The sequence below is a fragment of the Panthera tigris genome, chromosome A3, assembly GCF_018350195.1.
Source record: "Panthera tigris isolate Pti1 chromosome A3, P.tigris_Pti1_mat1.1, whole genome shotgun sequence".
Classification (NCBI taxonomy): Eukaryota; Metazoa; Chordata; class Mammalia; order Carnivora; family Felidae; genus Panthera; species Panthera tigris.
In genome coordinates, this window is record NC_056662.1 from 42,503,598 (window position 1) to 42,524,126 (window position 20,529).

The 20,529-nt window shown below is 44.0% G+C and overlaps 1 protein-coding gene across 8 annotated transcripts in view; it reads right to left on the minus strand.

Annotated features, from left to right (window-relative positions):
• BFSP1 (beaded filament structural protein 1) overlaps positions 1–20,529 on the minus strand; it is a 70,854-nt gene that overhangs the window by 40,706 nt on the left and 9,619 nt on the right. For 6 of the 8 annotated variants that reach the window (XM_042980938.1, XM_042980940.1, XM_042980937.1 and 3 more), the window contains exon 4: positions 13,056–13,183. Coding sequence is in view for 1 of the 8 variants with exons in the window: in XM_042980936.1 (XP_042836870.1) it covers positions 121–494 (374 nt within the window). In the remaining 7 variants the exon portion in view is untranslated. Of the gene's footprint in view, positions 1–120; positions 507–13,055; positions 13,184–15,711; positions 15,808–20,529 lie in introns of those variants that run through there. The other 2 variants (XM_042980943.1, XM_042980936.1) reach the window with 2 other exon arrangements.

A 20,529-nucleotide genomic window follows, 5' to 3' on the forward strand; every position in this document is an offset into this window, starting at 1 on the left:
GGGTGAGAGGCGCGGTGGTGCGCGCGCCCTCTGCGGGGTGGAAGTCCTGGGTCGCCAGGCGACCGCCCCTACCCTGCCTCCGCTCACCCCACCCCCCCTCCTTCCGGGCCCGCCGCTTACTTGCAGCGGAACTCGTCTAGCACGCGCTGCGCCTCCGCACCCTGGCGCTCCAGCCGCGTGCGCTCGGCCGCCAGGTCCCGGGCGCGCTGGAGGTTGCCCTCGACGTGGCGGGCGAGGGCGTCCTCGGGGCCGGCCAGCTCGCCCAGGCGCTGGAAGGCGTCCAGCTGCCGCCGGAGGACAGCGTGGCGCTGCTCGAGCGCGCGGGCCCGCTGGACGTGAGCGGCCACGCGCTCGCCGAGCCCCTGCAGCGCGGCCAGGCTGGGCGCCGCCGTCCGGCCCTCCGCCAGGCTATCGGGCTCGGCGGCGCGCGGCGCCTCCTCGGCGCGCTCGTACTGCTCCTTGCGGGTCTGGAAGACGTAGCTGCGCCGGTACATGGCTCCGGTGCGGGCGAGCGCGCGCGAACCGGCTCGGGGAGGCCGTGCGCCGGGGCGACGGGCCGCTAAATAAACATCGGGGGGGCCCAGGCACGCTGCTGGGACGTTCCAGAGCCGATCAGCTGTTGAGCTCAACACGGCGCCCAGCCCCCAGAAGAATAAAAGAGCAGCAGGCCTGCTTTTGTGCGCCGGATTAGCGGACCATGCAGCTCTGAGGGTTGGAAGGTTAAATTGGGCAATGAGGTTTTTGTTCTGGGATTGTTAAAGCCTGTCGCTTTATGATTGAATGGGGGGTCAGGAGGACAAGAGAGGCAGGACTGCTTCCTCTGGGAATTGTGAAGGAAGCCCAAGGGAGCTTGTTAAACTTGGACTAGCTCAAAAGCCCAGGGACCCTCGCTTTGTCTCCTCTTTTTCGGTCAAGCTCTCAATTACAGGCCTTTTCAACAATGCCATTTTTTTTTCCGATCACTTCAGCAATTCTTTTGCATAATTACAACATGACATTTAGGAATCCTCCTTACGTTAGGGGTTCTTAACCACGGATGCAAAATAAATGGCCATCTCATAAAATTGTGATGTGTGCGGCAAGTAAGTTTTACTAATACCTATGCATCTGCGTTAGGAAAACATTCTTTGTACAACAACTTAAGAAGCAAATGCACGGTTATCATTATAATGTTACCCTTGCTCCCGTGGATTCCGCCATCCTTTCCGGAGTAGAAGCAAGAAGCAAGTCGAGTTCCATCAGGATATTGGCATAACTGATTCTTTACACTAAAGAAAAAAACCCTCACAGCCTGAAAGATTTAGTAAATTGGCCAACTCTCAATTCGAGAATATAAAAGAATTTTTTGCCACTATGTTTAATTTTAATTTGTATTGTGGAAACAACAAAGCTGGGCTTTAACAAATTTAAAAGTAAATTGTGGGTGTTGAAGGAAACTAATAGCATTTGATGAGAATGATCCAACATATGACTATTTTGTCATGTCTCCAATTTATTTTTTTATTTTTTGAGGGGGGGGCACAGTGAGTGAGGGGCAGAAAGAGAGAGGGAGAGAGAGAGAAGCAGGGCTCCCCTGAAGTGGGGCTTGTGTGTTTTTTTAACCAAATGGGGGCTCGTGTTCACCGGAAGTAGGGCTGGAGGACTCAGACTTAGGAATGGTGAGATCATGACTTTAGCAGAAGTCAGTTGCCTAACCCACTGAGCCACCCAGGTGCCCTCCAATTTATTTTTTTTTTTAAGTTTATTTTTATTTACTTTGAGAGAGAGCGAGATAGAGAGCAAGCAGGGGAGGGAAGAGGGCGAGGGAGACAATCCCATTCAGGCTCTACCCTAACAGCACAAAGCCAGATGCCGGGCTTGAACTCAAAAAAAGTGAGATCATGACCTGAGCCAAAATCAAGAGCTGAGCATTTAACCGAAACTGAGCCAGCCTCCCAGGTGCCCCAAGTCTCTGATTTAAAAATCATTATCAAAAAGGTTGTTTTCCTTAAAAAAGGATTCAGCTTAGCAGTGCCATGTAATTAACAACTATATGGATTGCACATAATTACATAATTATATTACAAATTAAAGTTATAGTTACCAAAGTTCGAGAAAAGGACACAGATCTTTAATGGGTTTTATTATTTCTCCAAAAAGACTGTAAGATAATGGAATGAATTCAGTTGAGAGTGACTCTAAGATAAGGTCCAGAGTTGTGGTGGTGGTGCGGTTATTCTATTTTCTTTTCTTAAGGCATTTAAAAATAGATGTTATGATCAAATCAAGGAGAGCCACATGAGTATTTTTGGTAGATACACATGTATCATGCTGATGGCATGGTAAATTGGTTTCCGGCTTCCTAGAGAGCAAAACCAGCACAGAACAAAGAAAGGATATAAAAGCACTTGTTCCTTCTGACATCAGGTATTAGTTAAATATTGCTACAGAACAAACTGACCCCAAAACTAAGTGGCACACAAGAAGAAATATTTAGCGCCGCACTCCCAGATCGGCAAGTCAGCTGGATAGCTCTCCTTCGAGCTGCAGATCTTTCAATCTGCTAGGGGAGCTGTGCTCCAAATGTCTCTCTTCCTCCTAGAACTAGTGATGACAAGAGGACGAAAAGAAGCCCAGCCACACAATCTCTTTCCAAGCCTTTGTTTGCATCCTGTCCATTAACACCCCTTTCATCAAAGCAAACCAGGTGGCCACAGCCAAAGTCGAGAGGCAGGGAAGAGGCACCACCCACCCCCAGGGCCATGGCAAGGGTGCGGGTGTGTAACTGTCACACTGCAGTGAAGAACTGGGACCAGAAACTCCATCAACCACACACAGTAATCCCATTTGAAAGAAAAAATAGATATCCCAGAAACATAACAAAGGGAAAAAATATTATTTCAATTTAATACAGTGGAATAAACACTTAGAAAATATTTACTCATAAAGCGTGTCTCAGGGAGAGAAATATTGAACAAGGTCAAGTCCCTCCCTACCCTCAAGGTGCAGGGAGACAAATTCCTACTCAACTAATTCAAGATACAAGGAAATCTGGAATAAGTTCTAAAATAGAGATCTTCCCAAAATGTGGTTGTACCTAAAGCAGAAAGTTAAAGAGAAGTTAGAATTTCAGGCAGAACAGCATAAACAAGGTGTGAGAACAACTGGAGTAAGGTGCAGTAAAGGGAGCCATGTGCTTCCTGGGCGTGGTGAGCCTGAACTGAGGAGAGCTTGGCAAGAAGGGTCCCAAAAAAGGAAAGTTCGAAGGAAGGGCTGGGCTTCCCATCAGCTGCGGTGGCTTGAATGCGGGCATCATCTCCACAACTTCTCCCAAGCCCTACCAAAAATGGCAGCAAAGAATTTATTTTTAGATGAAAACTCCACAAAAATAAGGAAGAAAAGATCACAGCGGACAAGATATACCAACAAATTTTCAGAGGGCTGAACAGAGAGATTAGTGGCAACTGACTTAATGGAGTGAAGCAAGCTGACACCTACATGGGGCAGAGGGCACTGGGAAAGGAAAACAAGATGGTTCACCTAGAGGAGTCTCAGAAAAGCTTACGAATTGGATGTACCAGGGGCGCTTGGATGACTCAGTTGGTTAAGCATTCAACTTCAGCTCAGGTCATGATCTCACAGCTGGTGAGTTCCAGCCCCACGTCAGGCTCTTGTGCAGACAGCTCAGAGCTTGGATTCTGCTTCAGATCCTGTGTCTCCCTCTCTCTCTCTGTCCCTCCCCCCACTCGCACTCTATCTCTCTCTCTTTCAAAAATAAACAAACATTAAAAATATTAAAAAAAAAAAAAAAAAGTAACTGGATGTACCAGATACGACAGAAGGTGGGGGTGAAGGGTAGAGCTGAAAAGCCATAGGGTTAGCCCAGGGCCCAAGAAGCAGTTAGAATTTCAGATCGCCTACCCCATTCCTGCGCAGCCTGGCAAAGCTGAGTGAAACTGAACAGGAGAGGTCTTGAGTTGAAAGTCACCTAGTTGAAACACAGCTAAGGACAGGATAAGACCATACTGGAACAAAGGAATTAAGACAGTGGATGCATCACGAAAGATGAGCTGTACAATCTCCATCTCTCCATTTACCACTTCGCTTCTCTTCTAGGATGCTGGTCACCTGGCATGTATTTCCCTGGGGCAGGAGAAAATTCTCCGGGGAAACTGAGTGACTTCGGAGAAAAAAAAATCACCAGATACTGAATTTGGAATATGGACTGACTGGCTTTTGGTTTGAACACGAAACACGTTTGTACAGTCCAACGTAACCCAAGCTGTTGATCATCAGACTAAGACCCATTTTATAATGAAGTTTTACTTGTGACAGCATAGGATTTTTAAATCTCTCTTTCTCACCTAGATTTTTGTTTTTGAAAATTAGTATTTTTCCCTAAAAGGATAGATTCCCTAGATTTGTATACTTTGCCCTGTCCTGTACCGGGGCAATGGTATTATCATGATATCCTGCTCTGCTCTGTTGATGCGGAGTGTAAAAGTGTAAATATTTCCTATCGGAATGTTACTATAATTAGTTGGGTTTTCCTCTCACAGGAGGAAAGAAACTAAGCTGGTGTAGTTAGCTTCTTCTGTGGGACCTCTGGGTGGTTTGTGACTTTGTGACTTGTTCTTGAATCCTGTTTTTTAACTGGCCATAAAGTATGACAATGAGCACTAATCGACAGCTAATCCCCCTCTCCTGGTCATTTTAGTTTGGGCTCCCCCGAAGTAAACCCTGAAACAAGAGTTAAAGTGCAAGTAGTTTATCTGGAAGGTAATCCCAGGAAGGGCCTGCAGGGAGGCAGGAGGGAGACAAGGAAGGCCAAACACGGTTTGTGATAACAAGCCAGTCACCACGCTGCGGCAGGCAATGGGGGTCAGTCGCACTGGAAACTCTGGGAGATAGCTCGGTACAGGCACCTCAGAGCCACCCCACCCAAGGGTGAAAGAGCTGGAGATTTACCCACCACTCCCAGGGCCTAAGGGCTGATCACAGGGCATTTCTGGTCTGCCACAGGCGGCCAAAGTAGCTGAGGTTAGCTTTTGACCCCATCACCTTAGCAAGTGACCTAGCCAATCAGGTTCCAGTATGGACACCGGGCAATGGGAATAATCACTTACATGAAGAGGCTCGCCATACATTTCAGTTTACCTGAGATGATCCACGTTTACGCATCTATCTCGGCGCAAGTATAGATAGCACCCTCTTTTATTCTCAAGAGTTTCTTAGTTTGTCTGGGAATGCTGCCTCTCTTATTCTGGCCCACGTGACCTGAATGTCTAGCCTGAATCTAATCATAAGGAAACATCCACGCAAACCCAAAATAAGAAACATTCTATTAATAAAAATAGAAGGGGATGATATTCTTCCAAAATGTAAATACCAGAAAAGAAAAAGAGAGACTAGAGAAATGTTCCAGATGAAAGGAAACTAAGGAATCACAGCATCTACATGCAATACTGTTCCTAGACCCCATCCTACGTTTGGAAGAGAAGAAAGTGCTATAAAGGTCATCGCTAGATCCCTTGACAAAATTAGACTATGGACACTCAATTAGGTAAAAGAATTGTGTCAATGTTGAATTCACTGAAGTTTCTGACTATAGCACAGTTAAGTAAAATGATATCTTTATTCTTAGAAAATATATTCTTAGCCATCTAGGGGTGAAACACATGATGTATGCAACTTACTCTGAAAAAATTCTGAAAAACAAAATAAAATAAAATAAAATAAGTTCTAAAAGCATGACATGTGTAAATATAAACATAGACATAAACATAAAAATGTATGGAGAAAGAGAGAGAAAGGAGATGAGGCAAAATAGGGACAATAGGTCAGTCTTGGTAAAGCATATATGGGTATTGTATAATCGCAATTTCTCAAAGAAAGTTGGAAATTACTTTCAAAACCGTTTGTGGAAATCCCGATCCTCTTCTATGTTAAGTATTTTGCAGTGTAGGCATTTAATAAACATCATTTCCTTTACCTTATAGCCATATAAATGTGCGTAACAGCAAAGAGAGAGAGAGAAGGACAGAGAGGAAGATGGTTTAGCCAACTGTGTAGTAACAACAGGAGAAAATGGTCTATAACCATTATAAGCATGTGGAAGACATGATGATATAAGTGAGAATGTTTATAACAAACATGAAGGGGAGCAGAAAAACAAAATACCAGATGCATGGTGATGACAGTCATCTAAGAACACATATATGTACATAATCGGATACTCGTGTTATATACCAGGTTTTATATTCATCACATCTTATTGTCATTTAAAGTTAATTGCATATATGGCGCTTCTTAAAAATTTTAATTAGCATTCTTAATTAAAGAACTGAACAACTATTTTAAAAGCCTGAGTAAAATAGGCATAGATGTTTGCCTTTTAGTCAACTTCATATTCTACAACTTTGAGCTTTCTCTTTCAGTTTACATACATCCTGAGTTTGCTGTGGGCTTTTTCCAGACACAAAGAGTAGTATAGAACATTCATGTAAATGCCAAGTCTCTGCTGTTTTCTAGTTGTGTGGTCTTGAACAATTCAGTTAATCTGTTTTCTAAAATGATGGATTTGAGCAAAACAATCTCTAAGATCTCCTTTCTGCTTGTTAGGGGCCAAATTGTGTCCTCTAAAATTCACGTTTTAGGGGCACTGGGGTGGCTCAGTCAGTTGAGCATCTGACTTTGGCTCAGGTCACTATCTCACGGTTCATGGCTTTGAGCCCCACGTTGGACTCTGTGCTGACAGCTCAGAGCCTGGAGACTGCTTTGGATCCTGTGTCTCCCTCGCTCTCTATCCCTGCCCCCCCCAAAAAATAAATAATAAACATTAAAAAAATTAATAAAGAATAAAAATAAATAAACCACATTTTAGTCCTAACCCCCAGGGCCTCAGAATGAAACCATATTTGGAGATAGGGCCTTTAAAGAGGTAATTAAGGTAAAATGAGGTCATATGAGTGGGCCCTAATCCAGTGTGACTGGTGTCCTTATAAGAAGAGTAGATGAGGACACAGACATACATACAGAGAGAAGACCATGTGAGGATACAGGGAGAAGGTGGCCATCTGCAGCCAAGGAGAAACCAACTCTGCCGATACCTCAGTCTCAGACTTCAAGACTCCACAGCTATAAAAAGAAAAAGTGAATCTCTGCTGTTGAGGCCACCCAGTCTGTGCTTCTTTGTTATGGCAGCCCAAGCAAACCAATATACTGCTCTAACATTCTGATTCTTCTGCTTGCTCTTCTTTTATGGGCCATCCATTTCCCAGGATATATAAATGTCTGCCACAAGAGGGCCACTCCGCCCTCAGAGTGAACACCCTGCCTCCTGGTCGCCCAGAGAGCGATTGCTGATTGCAAAGGGGACAGAAGGATGTGCAGATGAACAGCCTGAAGCCTTTCCACAAAACTGGATCGACCCCAAAGACAAGCCATCCTGGAAAGGTTCATTTCCAGTAGGGTGACCAGCAAACCCGAGGGAAAGGGCAGACCCCTGGCTCCCCAGCCCCTGCTCTCTTAGGGTGGCCTCCCCATCAGGCCCCAGCCTTTATAGTATGCTTAGCTACCCTGTAAGTGATAAGTCCTCATGAAGAGTAATAACAGATGGGGAAACATCAGAAGCAAGGCTCAATCTCCAGCTGCACACACACAAAGACTTCCGGGAAAGTAAAGCCGCAGATTCAAACACTATCAAAGGCAGGAGGGCACTGAGCACCAACCAGCTTTTCTCAGGGTCTGGTACAGAAACTGAAGTAAGAATCAACAAACCCAAATTTGTTGGATGACAGATATGTTCCTTGGGCTTTTCGACTGATGGGCACCAGGACAAGGCATGACAACTAAATGCAACGCATGATACTGAATAGGATTTTAGACTAAGAAAAAAAAGCTATAAAGGATTATTATTGTGATGATCAGTGAAATTTGGATAAGGAATACAAATTAGATAATAATATTACAAGTGTTGGGGCACCTGGGTGGCTCAGTCCATTAAGCGTCCAATTTCGGCTCAGGTCATGATCTCACCATCGCTGGTGGGTTCGAGCCCCACACTGGGCTCTGGTCAGCACAGAGCCAGAGCCTGCTTCAGATTCTGTGTCTCCCTGTCTCTCTCTCTGCCCCTCCCCTGCTTGTACTCTCTTTCTCTCTCAAAAATAAATAAACATTCAAATAATAATAATAATATTATTAAAGGTGTTAAAATGGCTGCTTTTGGGGTGCCTGGGTGACTCAGTCGGTTAAGCAGCCGACTTCGGCTCGGGTCATGATCTCGCAGTCCGTGAGTTCAAGCCCCGCTTCGGGCTCTGTGCTGGCAGCTCAGAGCATGGAGCCTGTTTCAGATTCTGTGTCTCCCTCTCTCTGACCCTCCCCTGTTCATGCTCTGTCTCTCCCCGTCTCAAAAATAAATAACGTTAAAAAAAAATTTTTTTTTAAATGGCTGCTTTTGGTAATTGTACTATGGCATGTGAGAAAATGACCTTGTTCTTAGGAAATACATGCTAGTTTAAAGAATAATGAGTCACAGTGTCCAATTTACCCTCATTTGGTCAAAAAATAAGTAATATACATGCATATACAATACACACGTATAAAAATAAATACAGAGAATAAAAAAGCAAATGGAGAAAAATGTAAATAATTGGTAGGTTTGGGTAAAGGGCATATGCAACGTTTCTATAAATTTGAAATTATAACAAAAGAAAAATCACTCCCCTCCCCAAATCCCAAACACCTCTGGGAAAATTGTGCTGAGAATAGATATTTCTTAGTAACCGCAAGAAAATACAAAAATGCTCCTTGCTCCTTTGATTTATGAGATGGTATCATGGTCTCAGCAGCCAGGGTTTCACTGATGATTATGGTGGGAGTTTAACACCACTAATAATGAAGGGCTTTTGAAATATATGTGGACTTACCTTCCCTGAACACCAGACAATGGGGCACTACCTCGGAATGTCTTAGACATTGCTACACCTGCTCATTCATCATCATTCTGGTCATGCATGAAAAGTGACCATACCCATGACCTCAGGGATGCAGAAATGAGTCATTGTCCCAGCAGGCGCCATCCTCAGGACCAAGTTTGGAGAAGGCTCTTTCACAGTTATAATTTCTTGTGGATTTAAAGCTAGCCACGCTATTCATATTTCTGCTCTGTACTTCTCTTTAAGATATCATTAAACAGACCCACCACCACTCTTAAGCTGGGTCAGCCTACATCTGAACCACAGCTCCTTTTCTTCTGGGAATAGATTGTCAAGTGGTTTGATGTATCATGGAGTCACAGCTGGCCAACCAGCATGCCCATTTTGCCCTAAAAGGAGGATGTGCGAGCCCCTGGTTTGTACTACTTAGGAAACGGATACGAAGGAATTAGGCATACATATCCACGAAGGCATTTCTGATAGAAATATACATTCACAGATTGAAGCATACATCTGGTATATCATTTTTATAGGGCCATCCATACTTTCCCATGGATATCAAGAGGAACTGATTTAACTATTTCATAAGAGAAGATGTTCTTATCTTCTCAAGTTCACCCAACTTTATAGCTTTAACCTGAAATTGGGAGGGATGATATTCCAAGCTACTTTACCCACTATTTTCAGACTCTGCACACAGTTTGAAAGTATAGTAAGGGATGCTAAGACTGTACATTTTAAGCTCTAACCTTCAATTCTTGGACTTAAACTCCATGTGAAGTTTTCCAGTGAAATTTGTAACGACAGCCTGTCTGAGTAGGAGCGCCATTGTTCGGTGGGCATATGAGCCTGACCAAAATTCAAAGAACTACCTATTCCAACCATCTTCCTTGTTAGTTCATTTGCAAAAGGACTGTAATGATGTGAATTACCCTATACTCCACTCTCTACCACCAGCTCATGGTTGATACTTACTAACTCCTACCCCTTCATTTATCTAATATTTTTGTCTTCTGACTTTTCTTCTCACCCAGCAGATACCATCCTTTTCTTCATTTGTCTTTGCCCCTTGGTTTTGGAAACCAATATCTTCCTTACTCCCTTGAACAACGCCCCACACCCACCCATCAGCTCATGCAAATTAATTTATGAAGTAGACTGTTGAGAGGTCTTCAGTTCCACACACCTGAGCCCACCACAGGCTTAGCCAAGATGCCTCTCTAAGGCTCCTGGCTAAGGCTCCACCTCTCCACTACCCAGGCAGACCTGCTCACGCGATTGTTCTAACTAGCCTAGAGCTCTTTAAAGGCAAGGCAGATGTCAATGCTGTTCATTCTACAGTGCCCACTCTCTACCAGAGGATCGGTCCAGGGATCCATCTTCCATCCTTCCCCAGGCTGCTGGAAACCCTAGAAGGTTAGCCCTCCTAGATTGCTTCACCTGACTCCGTGCGCTCGGTCTTCCTGTAGGGTTTCGCAAATGGGGGTCGCTGGCAGGAGATCACAGAGACTTCCTTCTTGTTTCCCTCTCCCCTCTAAGCAAAATCACCCCTTCATGGCATTTCATGCTTCCTGCTGTTGCTAGTTCTGGGCCCTTTATCACGCTTTGATGATTCCCTTAACCCTGCTCACAGCTCTGGAGGTTGTCTCTTCATTAAATTCTCTTCAGTTAAGCTCTTTGTTTATACCGTTTATTTCCTGCCAGATACAGAAGAACCCTGGCGGATGCAAAATCTCATTCATCAACCAGTAAAGCTTCTGAAACACTGTAGGTATCCGCTAAAATGAATTAAACAACAAATGAAACTTGGAAAGAAACTTGAAATCAAGACAAAGTTTTTGAGTGTTGGGAAGTTTCATCTTGAAACTTTCAGATGGGGAAGCTGAGTATCGCTTGGCCAAAGACGAAGCTCGAGGCTCTTATCGATAGCTGTACCAGAGGCCTGGTCCTCTTACTCCACGTTTGCTGACTGGGCTGTTTCAAAAGATGTGGTCAAACTTTGTAAGCAGCCCTCAATTGAAATTTGCTTTGCTCTCCACTGTGATGACTAGATTTCTGTTGTCTCCCATCGTTAGAAGGAATATAGAGGGACAGGACAAAAATCCATTTGTTAAGAAAGAAAACAGTGCACCAGTCAGCAGAATGACTAGACACAATAAAAGAAAAAAAAAACTTCCTTGAAAAAGAGCTTTCTATTTTAAGAAGATGAATAAAAAGAAGAGATGCCCTCAAGTGATAGATAATGAAGACATTCCCCAGGCATCCTCGGCCTCTGTGGCTTTTCAGATGTAAACCTGAAACGTAGTCCATTACAAAGGGTGGCATCCAAGCTGGATTCCAGCTGCTTGTTCTGTTCTGTGGTCAGCCTGTGCTGAACATAGCAGTTTAAACAAGCCACAGAGCTGTGAGTGGCCCCTGTGTCTAAAATGCCTTCTGGATTATCCTCAATGACTCTAATCGTAGGACTTAGAATCTGCAAGGATGAGAATTAAACGGGACATTTAGGGTCCAGCTCTCCGGGGTACATTATTTTTTCAAACTAACCTGGGTTTTTGGGTAACACACACACTGGATCTGAAAATGCCACTTTGTCACGATTTGCTATGTGATATCCTAGTGACCTCTAAGGCCAATTCCAGGACATCACAGGGACAACACACCAGTGTCCCCAAGCCTGCATTTGGGGCACTATTTGGCCGAGTCACTTGCAGTATTATTCTGGAGCTGCCTCTCAGGAGCTCATAAGACCCAACTATTGTATTTCCAGGAATTTGGGTTGCTGGTTAACACCTCACTGATAGCTTGAAATCAGCAATAGTGGGAGTTTTCACACCACAGGAGTTGACAAACACTATAAAGACATTTCTTCCCTTGAAACTCAGCTGTTCAACATTCACTGGAATCATGTTAACTATGAAATAATACTGATCCATCTCTCCAATTGAGAAGGAAAGCTGGTAAATGCGAATAAAAAGGGCCAGCCGGATATCCAAGGCCGGATAGTCCCCTTGCATGCTTTTGGCTTCTGCAATCTTGCTTTCCTCTTGCCTCAGCCAGAAGCCAGGAATCTGAAGCTTGAGTATACTAGTCCCGCCCAACCCGGAAGCACATATGTATAAAAGATCAGTATAACCCAAGCCAGATGCTCAGCCTTTGGAGTTGACTCCGCTGGGCCGGCACCGGTGACAAATAAAAAGTCTTTTCTGATTCCCTAGCGCTTGTCGCTTGTCTCTTCCTGGGCGCTGAGTATTTGCTATAACACAGGGGCTGAAAATGATGGGTAGAAACTTGTTCTTTCTTCAATCCCTGCAAACTCAAAGAAGAGAACCAGCCTTCCCAAGTACATTATTGAAAATAGTCCCCTAAATTCAAATACTCAGTTAAAAAAATTAGAGCAGAATTAGAGTCTACAGCCTGAGAAAATGGTTTGTTTTGATTTCGAGTTGGCTCAAGAAGTTTCTGACAATTAATTTCATATAATTGCCTTATAAAGTTAAAATGCCTTCCAAAATTTTATGGGGCCATTTCAAAACCTAGGGAAATCAGCCAGTAAATTAAAATGTATCTCTGCAAGGAGAGAAGGAGATTGATCTCAAGACTAGTTTAGGCCCAGCTGGAGGACTTGGTCTCTGTTCCAGTGGAAAGGAAGGTAGCAATCCTTAGCAAAGCCCAAGATTTCTTTTTCCTGAAATAATGACTGACCACTGCCTCTGTTGTTTTTGGCCAAGTGTTTGACCAAAACAAGAATTTTGCAACTGCAATGACCTAACTTGGGAAACAATTTTATAACATTTTCTAGGAACCACAAAACCTTTGTTTTACTCTTTCTGAAGACCGACAGTGGGACCAGAAGGAGAGCATAATATTTTGCCGTGTAACAAAGAAAAAAACTTGATAAGGTCAGCGGCTGGAAGAAGTTTTCAGTTCAAATAACGGTCATCCAGAGCCCGTGAAATGCTGCCTTTCAAACCAATAATGAACGTGCCTTGCACAACATCACATCCAGCTAAAATCCTGGATCCGCTCAGCTGATTATTAGGGCATTAAATGGTGACCTTTATCATACAATAAATTGTAAGCCGGGCAGCTAGGTTTGACAAAAACAGCAGGAACTGCAGTTAGCAGCAAAAACAGACTCGCGTGTTAGAAGAGCCAGGAGAAAACTTCTTGACGTGGTTGGAAGAAAATAGAAGCTTCTTGCAGTGACTCGAACTTCAGTTGGATGAGTGTAGATGATCCAAGTTAGGCAACGTTATGATTGCTGGGGACTGCAAAAAAAATCAGTCAGCTCAACTATCAGCAAAATGCCCTCCCAAGGCCTATTAAATAATGTACCAGTGAAGTTATTTGAAGTAAACTGATATACTGTGCCATAGGATGTATGGACTAAAATCATGGACACTTAAGTTCAATGGTCTAGGTTTAAATTCTCTGCAACCCATGGTGTGCCTGAGTGGTTTAGTTGGTTAAGCGTCTGACTCCTGATTTTGGCTCGGGTCGTGATCTCAGGGTTTCTTAAGTTTGAGCTGCATGTCGCGCTCTGCACTAAGAGTGCAGAGCCTGCTTGGGATTCTCTCTCTCTGCCTCTCCCTTACTTGCGCTCTCTCTCTCTTTCAAAAATAAATAAATAAACTTTAATAATTCTTTGTGACCCTTTAGCTACATGGTCTCAGAAAAGAGACTTAATTTCTCTAAGCCTCACATGCCCCATCTAGAAACTGGGGGTGATAGTAGTTCCCAAAAGATGTTGTGAGGGCTACATAATGTGTTCAGAATGATGGGTGGCACATAGTAAGTGCTTAATAGACATTAGCGATTATTTTTTTTTGCATATAGGCTGATGGGCTTTAAGCATTTGTCTTAGTTTGGAATCCCCCAGAAACAGCCTCTGAGCACAAGTGGTGTATTTGGGAGATGATCATGTCACAGCAGTAGATGAATGGGGGACATAAGGCAGGAAGGGAAGGTGGCCAGTCACGGGGGTGTCATCACCACTACCTCTGTGGGCAGCAGGAGCTCACTGTATCTGGGACCTCTAGGAGACAGAACAGGACACCCCACAGAACTATCCCATCCAAGGAGGGAGGAAGCTGGGTACTTATTCACAGCTCCCTGTCCATCTTTGGTTGGGAACTGCTCCCAAAGGCATTCACCCTCTAGGACACGGGACAGAAAATGGCAGGCAGTTCAGAGTTTGCAGCCTTCAGCGTGAGAGAGTGGAAGGGGACACAGGAGGGGAACTGGCAGCAGCTACTAGAGCCCTGCATCACTGTTTTCAGATCATTAAATGGGCTGGAGTTCCTTTATTTATTTTTTAATGTTTATTTCTTTTGAGAGAGAGAAAGAACAAGCAAGAGAAGGGGCAAAGAGAGAGAGGAGAGAGAGAATCCCAAGCAAGCTCTATGCTGTCAGCACAGAGCCCAACGCAGGGTTTGATCTCATGAGCTTAGGATCATGACCGGAGCTGAAATCAAGAGTTGGAATGTTTTGTTTTGTTTTTTTTAATCTTTATTTATTTTGGGGGGGGGGAGAGAGTGAGACAGAGCGTGATCAGGGGAGGGGCAGAGAAAGAGGGAGACACAGAATCCAAAGCAGGCTCCAGGCTCTGAGCTGTTAAGCACAGAGCCTGACATGGGGCTCGAACTCACGAATGGCGAGATCATGACCTGAGCTAAAATCTGACGCTCAACTGACTGAGCCACCGAGACACCTCTGAAGTTTATATATTTGTTTTAATGGGTCAACCCTTAAGTGACAATAATACAACAGAGCAAAACAAAAAACTGTGTTCATTCTATGCTGGTTTTAATGGAGGTATTAAGAAATAAATCATGTAACTTAAAAACATTTGTATGTAAGTGCCCATTAAATCAACACAATGTTGAGTATAATAGATGGAGTTTCAACCCTAATTCTGCTTTGAACGGCTTACTCTTCCTCAATATCCATCACCCGAAGCTAGGGAGGTATCCAGTATTTTTCACAGTTCTGTGGAAGACCCAAGCCTTCATGGAAAAGGAAAACATCCCTCTTTTTTCAAAAGTCACCAAACTCTTAGCAGTTCCAATAACTGACTTTTTCAGTAAACTAAACTATTTGCGTTTTTAGGAAAAATAATATATTAAGACTTTCCCATGCATCTAGAGGTTCAAAACACTAAAACGGTAACGAACACCATAAACTCCATTCCTAAACTGCACAATGTATCTGTTGGATAATGATTGATTGTGTCATCTTCATGTGAAAGCAGAAAGCCTGTATATGAGGCCAATGTTTCTTTTTTTTTTTTAAAGATTTTTTTAATGTTTGTGAGACAGAGAAAGACAGAGTTTGAAGGGGGGAGGGTCAGAGAGAGGGAGACACAGAATCTGAAACAGGCTCTGGGCTGTGAGTTATGAGCACAGAGCCCGACATTGGGCTCAAACTCACAGACCGTGAGATCATGACCTGAGCCAACCTAAGCCAAAGTCGGACGCTTAACCGACTGAGCCACCCAGGCGCCCCGAGGCCAACGTTTCTAAAGACAAATGACTGCCTCAGAGGAAAAGATTGGAAGATTTGCCTATCTAAAACGTAAACTGCTTTGTGTTACAAAAAAAAAAAAACAAAAACAAAAAAAAAAAACACAATAAAGAACAACAAACCCTAAATAATGTTAAAAGCTAAAATAAACACAGGGGGATGGTTTGCGTATTAGACAAAAGACAAAGTACTAGGTAATGAAAATTACAAATCAAAAACAAAAAGACAAAAAGACAGCAGAAAAGTGAAGGACAAGATCAGCTGAAAAGTTTACCTGTTTCAGAAATCAGCCATTTGTGACATTTTCAAATGAAAGGAAAAAGAACCATATATTGTTATGCCCAGAATTCGTGATCCCCAAAGACCACCAGGGAGCTGAGTCCGATGCAAAAGCAAAAGAGCCTTTATTCGAGCTAGCTCGAGCTCAATCCCCTACCTGCACCAACGCAGCGGTGAGATACCGGGGAGAGAGAGCGAGTTTCAAAAGGACAAAGGTTTTATTGGGGCCTAGGGGCAGTTGGTGAGGTAATGGCTATGGCCTCAGCCGATTGGCTGGGGAAGGGTCCGAGTCCTGTTAGGCAGGTGAGGGGGGGCGTTACTCAAGGGGAGGAGGTGTGGTCAAGGTGAAGGACACAGAACAAGATGGAGTCGGCCGGCGTAGGCCCGCCCTTTCAAGTCCATGTCTACTGATTATGTTGATCACATCTACAAAATATCTTCACATCCATGTCTTCACTAAAATTTGACCAAGCCATCAAGCACCAAAGCCTAATCAACTTGACACATAAAATTAGCCACCACACATGGTTATGTCTGCTACTTCATGGGGAAAATAGGAGTCCTCAGAAAGACACTCTCTCAACGTCCACCCCCAAGTTCACAGTCCAACATGCCATTTCCCCTCCAGGACTGCTCATCAATATTTGAGTCTGCTGACTACATTCCCCTTCTTGAAGCACCCTTTCTTTCTTTTTTTTTTAAATGTTTATTTATTTTTGAGAGAGACAGAGACAGAACGCGAGTGGGTTAGCGAGAGAGGAAGACACAGAATCGGAAGCAGGCTCCAGGCTCTGAGCTGTCAGCACAGAGCCCGATGTGGGGCTCAAACTCATGAGCCATGAGAACATGACCTGAGCCGAAGTCAGACGCTCAACCGACTGAGCCACCCAGGCGCCCCTTGAAGCACCCTTTCTTACGCCGTTATTCCACTTGCTTCTGGGTTGTCTGTTTCTTAGCCTCTTGAAGGGATCCTCTTGAGCTTCACATCTTTGAACTACTGGAGTTCCTGCGGGTTCTGTCCCCAGCCCTCTTCTCTTTCTACCCTCAGAAAACATCTCAACTTTTCTGAGATGTATTGACTGGTATCAGCTAGGATTGCATGCGGGTGCACACAGCAGGTAGCCAACAATAGTTTAACCAAATAAGATCTGCTTTTTGTCTTCAGGCACAGAGTCTAGAGGCAGGCAGTTCAGGGCTGGTATGTTGGACCACTCCGCTCTGCTGTCCTCAGTGCGTGGCTTGGTGTCTGTGCTCACAAGATGGCCGCTGCCCTGTAGGCATGGTGTCTACACCTGCCATGTCTTCCCACCAACTCTTTGGAACTTAACTCATTTACTTATTCAACAAATACTTATTCACAACTCACTATGTGTTAACACTCTTCTAGGCACTAGGAATACAGAAGTGAAAAAAAATGGTTTAAAATCCCTGTTCTCGTGGACCTTATATTTAAATGGGGGGGGGGGGAGGAATAGAAAGTAGATAAGAAAAACAAGTGAAAAATGTGTGAGGTTTGATGATGAATGTTATGGAGAAACATAAAGCAGAGAAAGGAACTGGAAGGTTAGAGGTGTGTTGTAATTTTAGGCAGGGTAATCAGGGAAAGCCTCACTGAGGAGGTGACATCTGAGCACAGACCTGAGAGAAGTGATAAAGCAAGCCATTTGGTTGCCTTCCAAGCATAGGGAAGCAAGCTGATGATGAAGAGCACTATTAACATTTTTTTTTAAATCACAGGAATACGAAAACTATGTCTGTGTTGGTCCCTCAATGGTGTATGTGCATATGTGCAAATGTGTGGTATGGAGTATGGATGTACAACACAAACTCTGGAGGACACATTCCACACCAATGACAGGGCTTAATTTTGGTGAGGGGCCAAGAAATGCAGGGCAGTGAAGGTGAAGTTTTCTATGTGGCCTTTTTCTTTTTTTAAAAAAATAAGGAGAAGGTATTCTTAGACAATTTGTATAATTAAAATTTTTAATTCTTTTTTTAGAAGTTTTTTTAATGTTTATTTTTGAGAGAGAGAGAGAGACAGAGTGTGAGCAGGGGAGTGGCAGAGAGAGAGAGAGAGAGAGGGAGACACAGAATCTGAAGCAGACTCCAGGCTCTGAGCTGTTGGCACAGAGCCCGACGTGAGGCTCAAACCCACAAACCGTGAGATCATGACCTGAGTCGAAGTAGGACACTTAACCAACTGAGCCACCCAGGCGCCCTTTTAATTCTTTTTAATTATTGGACATAAAGGTGTTGGGCCGATGACCTTGGAACCCTTATTTTCTTTCTCTTTTCAGGGTTGTTTTTTTTTCCTAACAAACTTGCATTTTTTTTAATAACTAGGAAAAAAATGCAACAAAGCAATTTCCATTCTGTAATTATTTCTACTGCTCTTTGGCTCAACCACCAGAATGACCCAGGGCCCATCTCTGTCCTGGCTCAGGGCCCAGGGGGCTCCCTCTCTCTCGGTGCAGCAAGCAAAGTGATCTTGCCGAGCCCTCCCCACAACTGCTGCCTCTGTGGTTGCCAGCATCACCTTGACTACCTGCAGAGACACTCCTGCCACGGCCTCTCCAGTGGGGAAAGCTCCCTTCCCATCAGGTTGCAAGGCTTATTAATATAAGATGAGCAGAGAAGCAAAGGGAGGAAAAATACATAGGGCCATGGCTTTCCAGAGGGGAAGTCCCGTTTCCTCAGTATTGACACCAGGCCCCATGGTGCATCTCCCTGATTAATCTGGCTCTCGCAGTTTCTCTCTCTGGAGAAACTTGAGATAAGTTTCTCAGCGGCTGGGGCAAAGGGCAGTCGGATGCAGTGTCTTGTTGCATACCCCTTCCCATTGCACTCGGGTTCCAGATCACGCCAGCCACCTTGTTACTCTCCTACCTCATGGTGGTTTCTACAAGAGCCTATGGAATGGCCTTCAGCGGTTTCTCTGCCGTCCAATGTCCTCTGCAATGTGCTCTAGGGTCTTGGCTCTGGGTGTCCACGGCTATCCCAGTATGGTCTCCTCTTCCCCAAGGGAGGTATGAATGCCTGTGACTGGTTTTAGGAGAGTTATCAGCATGGCCTGGCAGATTTACTAAAAACACCTTTTCATATTTGGTTCTTCCTCCTCCCAGGGCCCTGGCTTGGGACCCAATCTCTTTGGCTGCTCTATTTGAAGCATGGAATTATGGCCTAAGTCTTTTCTCATTTTATTTATTAATCCTCCTCACCATGTATTTATTGTGACTCCAGTCTTCTATAAAGTGTGTGTGTGTGTGTGTGTGTGTGTGTGTGTGTGTGTGTGTGTGTGTTGGGATAGCCGATTCTAAAGAACATTACAAGTAGGGGTGCCTGGGTGGCTTGGTTGGTTGGTTAAGCATCTGACTTTGGTTTCAGTTCAGGTCATGTTCTCATGGTTGTGAGATGGGGCCCCAAGTGGGGCTCTGAGCTGGGCACGGAGCCTGCTTAAGATTTTCTCTCTCCTCCTTCCTCTGCCTCTTCCCTGCTCTCTCAAATAAATAAATAAACTTAAAAAGAAAAATGGGGCACCTGGGTGGCTCAGTTGGTTAAGTGTCCGACTTCGGCTCAGGTCATGATCTTGCAGTTTGTGAGTTTGAGCCCCGCGTTGGACTCTGTACTGACAGCTCAGAGCTTGGAGCCTGCTTCAGATTCTGTGTCTCCTCCTGTCTCTGCCCCTCCCATGCTCATGCTCTGTCTGTCTCTCAATAATAAATAAATGTTAAAAAAATTTAAAAAATTAAAAAAAAAGAACATTACAAGTAATGCTGCTCTGTTAACAAACCTACAACAGTTATACAGGATAAACCTGCTCGCAAAAGGTAGATTCAAGCTACTCAGTACTAGGTTTGATAAGTTGTGACGCTAGCCTTTTCATTGGGTATGGATATTACTATTCACATTTTCTTTAGAAGATAAAACCAGCTGATGGGAAGGTAATGCTGACTTCGTTTTGTGAGAAATAAAACCTACTCAGGAGGAGCCATATTTAAGGCTCATAATTTATTTATTTATTTAATTTTTTAAATCTTTTACTTATTTTTGAGAGAAAGAGAGACACATGTGAGTAGGGGAGGAACAGAGAGGGAGACACAGAATTCGAAGCAGGCTCCAGGCTCTGAGCTGTCAGCACAGAGCCTGTCGCGGGGCTCGAACCCAAGAACCGTGAGATCATGACCTGAGCCCAAGTCGGACGCTCAACCGACTGAGCCACCCAGGCACTCCAAGGCTCATAATTTCTGAATTTTCTTTGAAACAAGTTGATAGTCTGGGTTGTTAACATCTATGCAGAATGACTAGCTTTGTGTATGCACAGAGATAGAGGGAGTTTTACTCAGGAAAGAAAATATTTATTTTCCTTTTTTTTTTCCTGAGGGGAAAATATTTCCTCCTTCACCCTCATTAATTTTTATGGTTGGTGAAGCATTTTCATTATATTAGCCAAAAGGAGGCTGGACTAAATAAAGTAGAAAACCAAAGGCATATGAAACGGTTTCCTGGCCAGGATGATACTGCAACCATCTTGGGAAAGTTTGTCCTCCAGAAAAACAAATGAAATTGTGGCTTGCCAAGCCACCTCATGGAATCCAGGCAATACTTTCTGCTTTTTTTCCTCTGAAAGCTTGGACACAGAGTCACAGTTTATTTGTTGAACACGTTCTTCTTGTTTCTTGTAACCATAGACTCTGGTCTAGTTGAGTGTTTCTTATGTCAGGCTATAGCTGAGCCAATATTTATCATTTAAGAAATTTCCATGAGTCATAAAATAAACCTGCGGTAGGCACTACCTTCTATGGGAGTTTCTTTC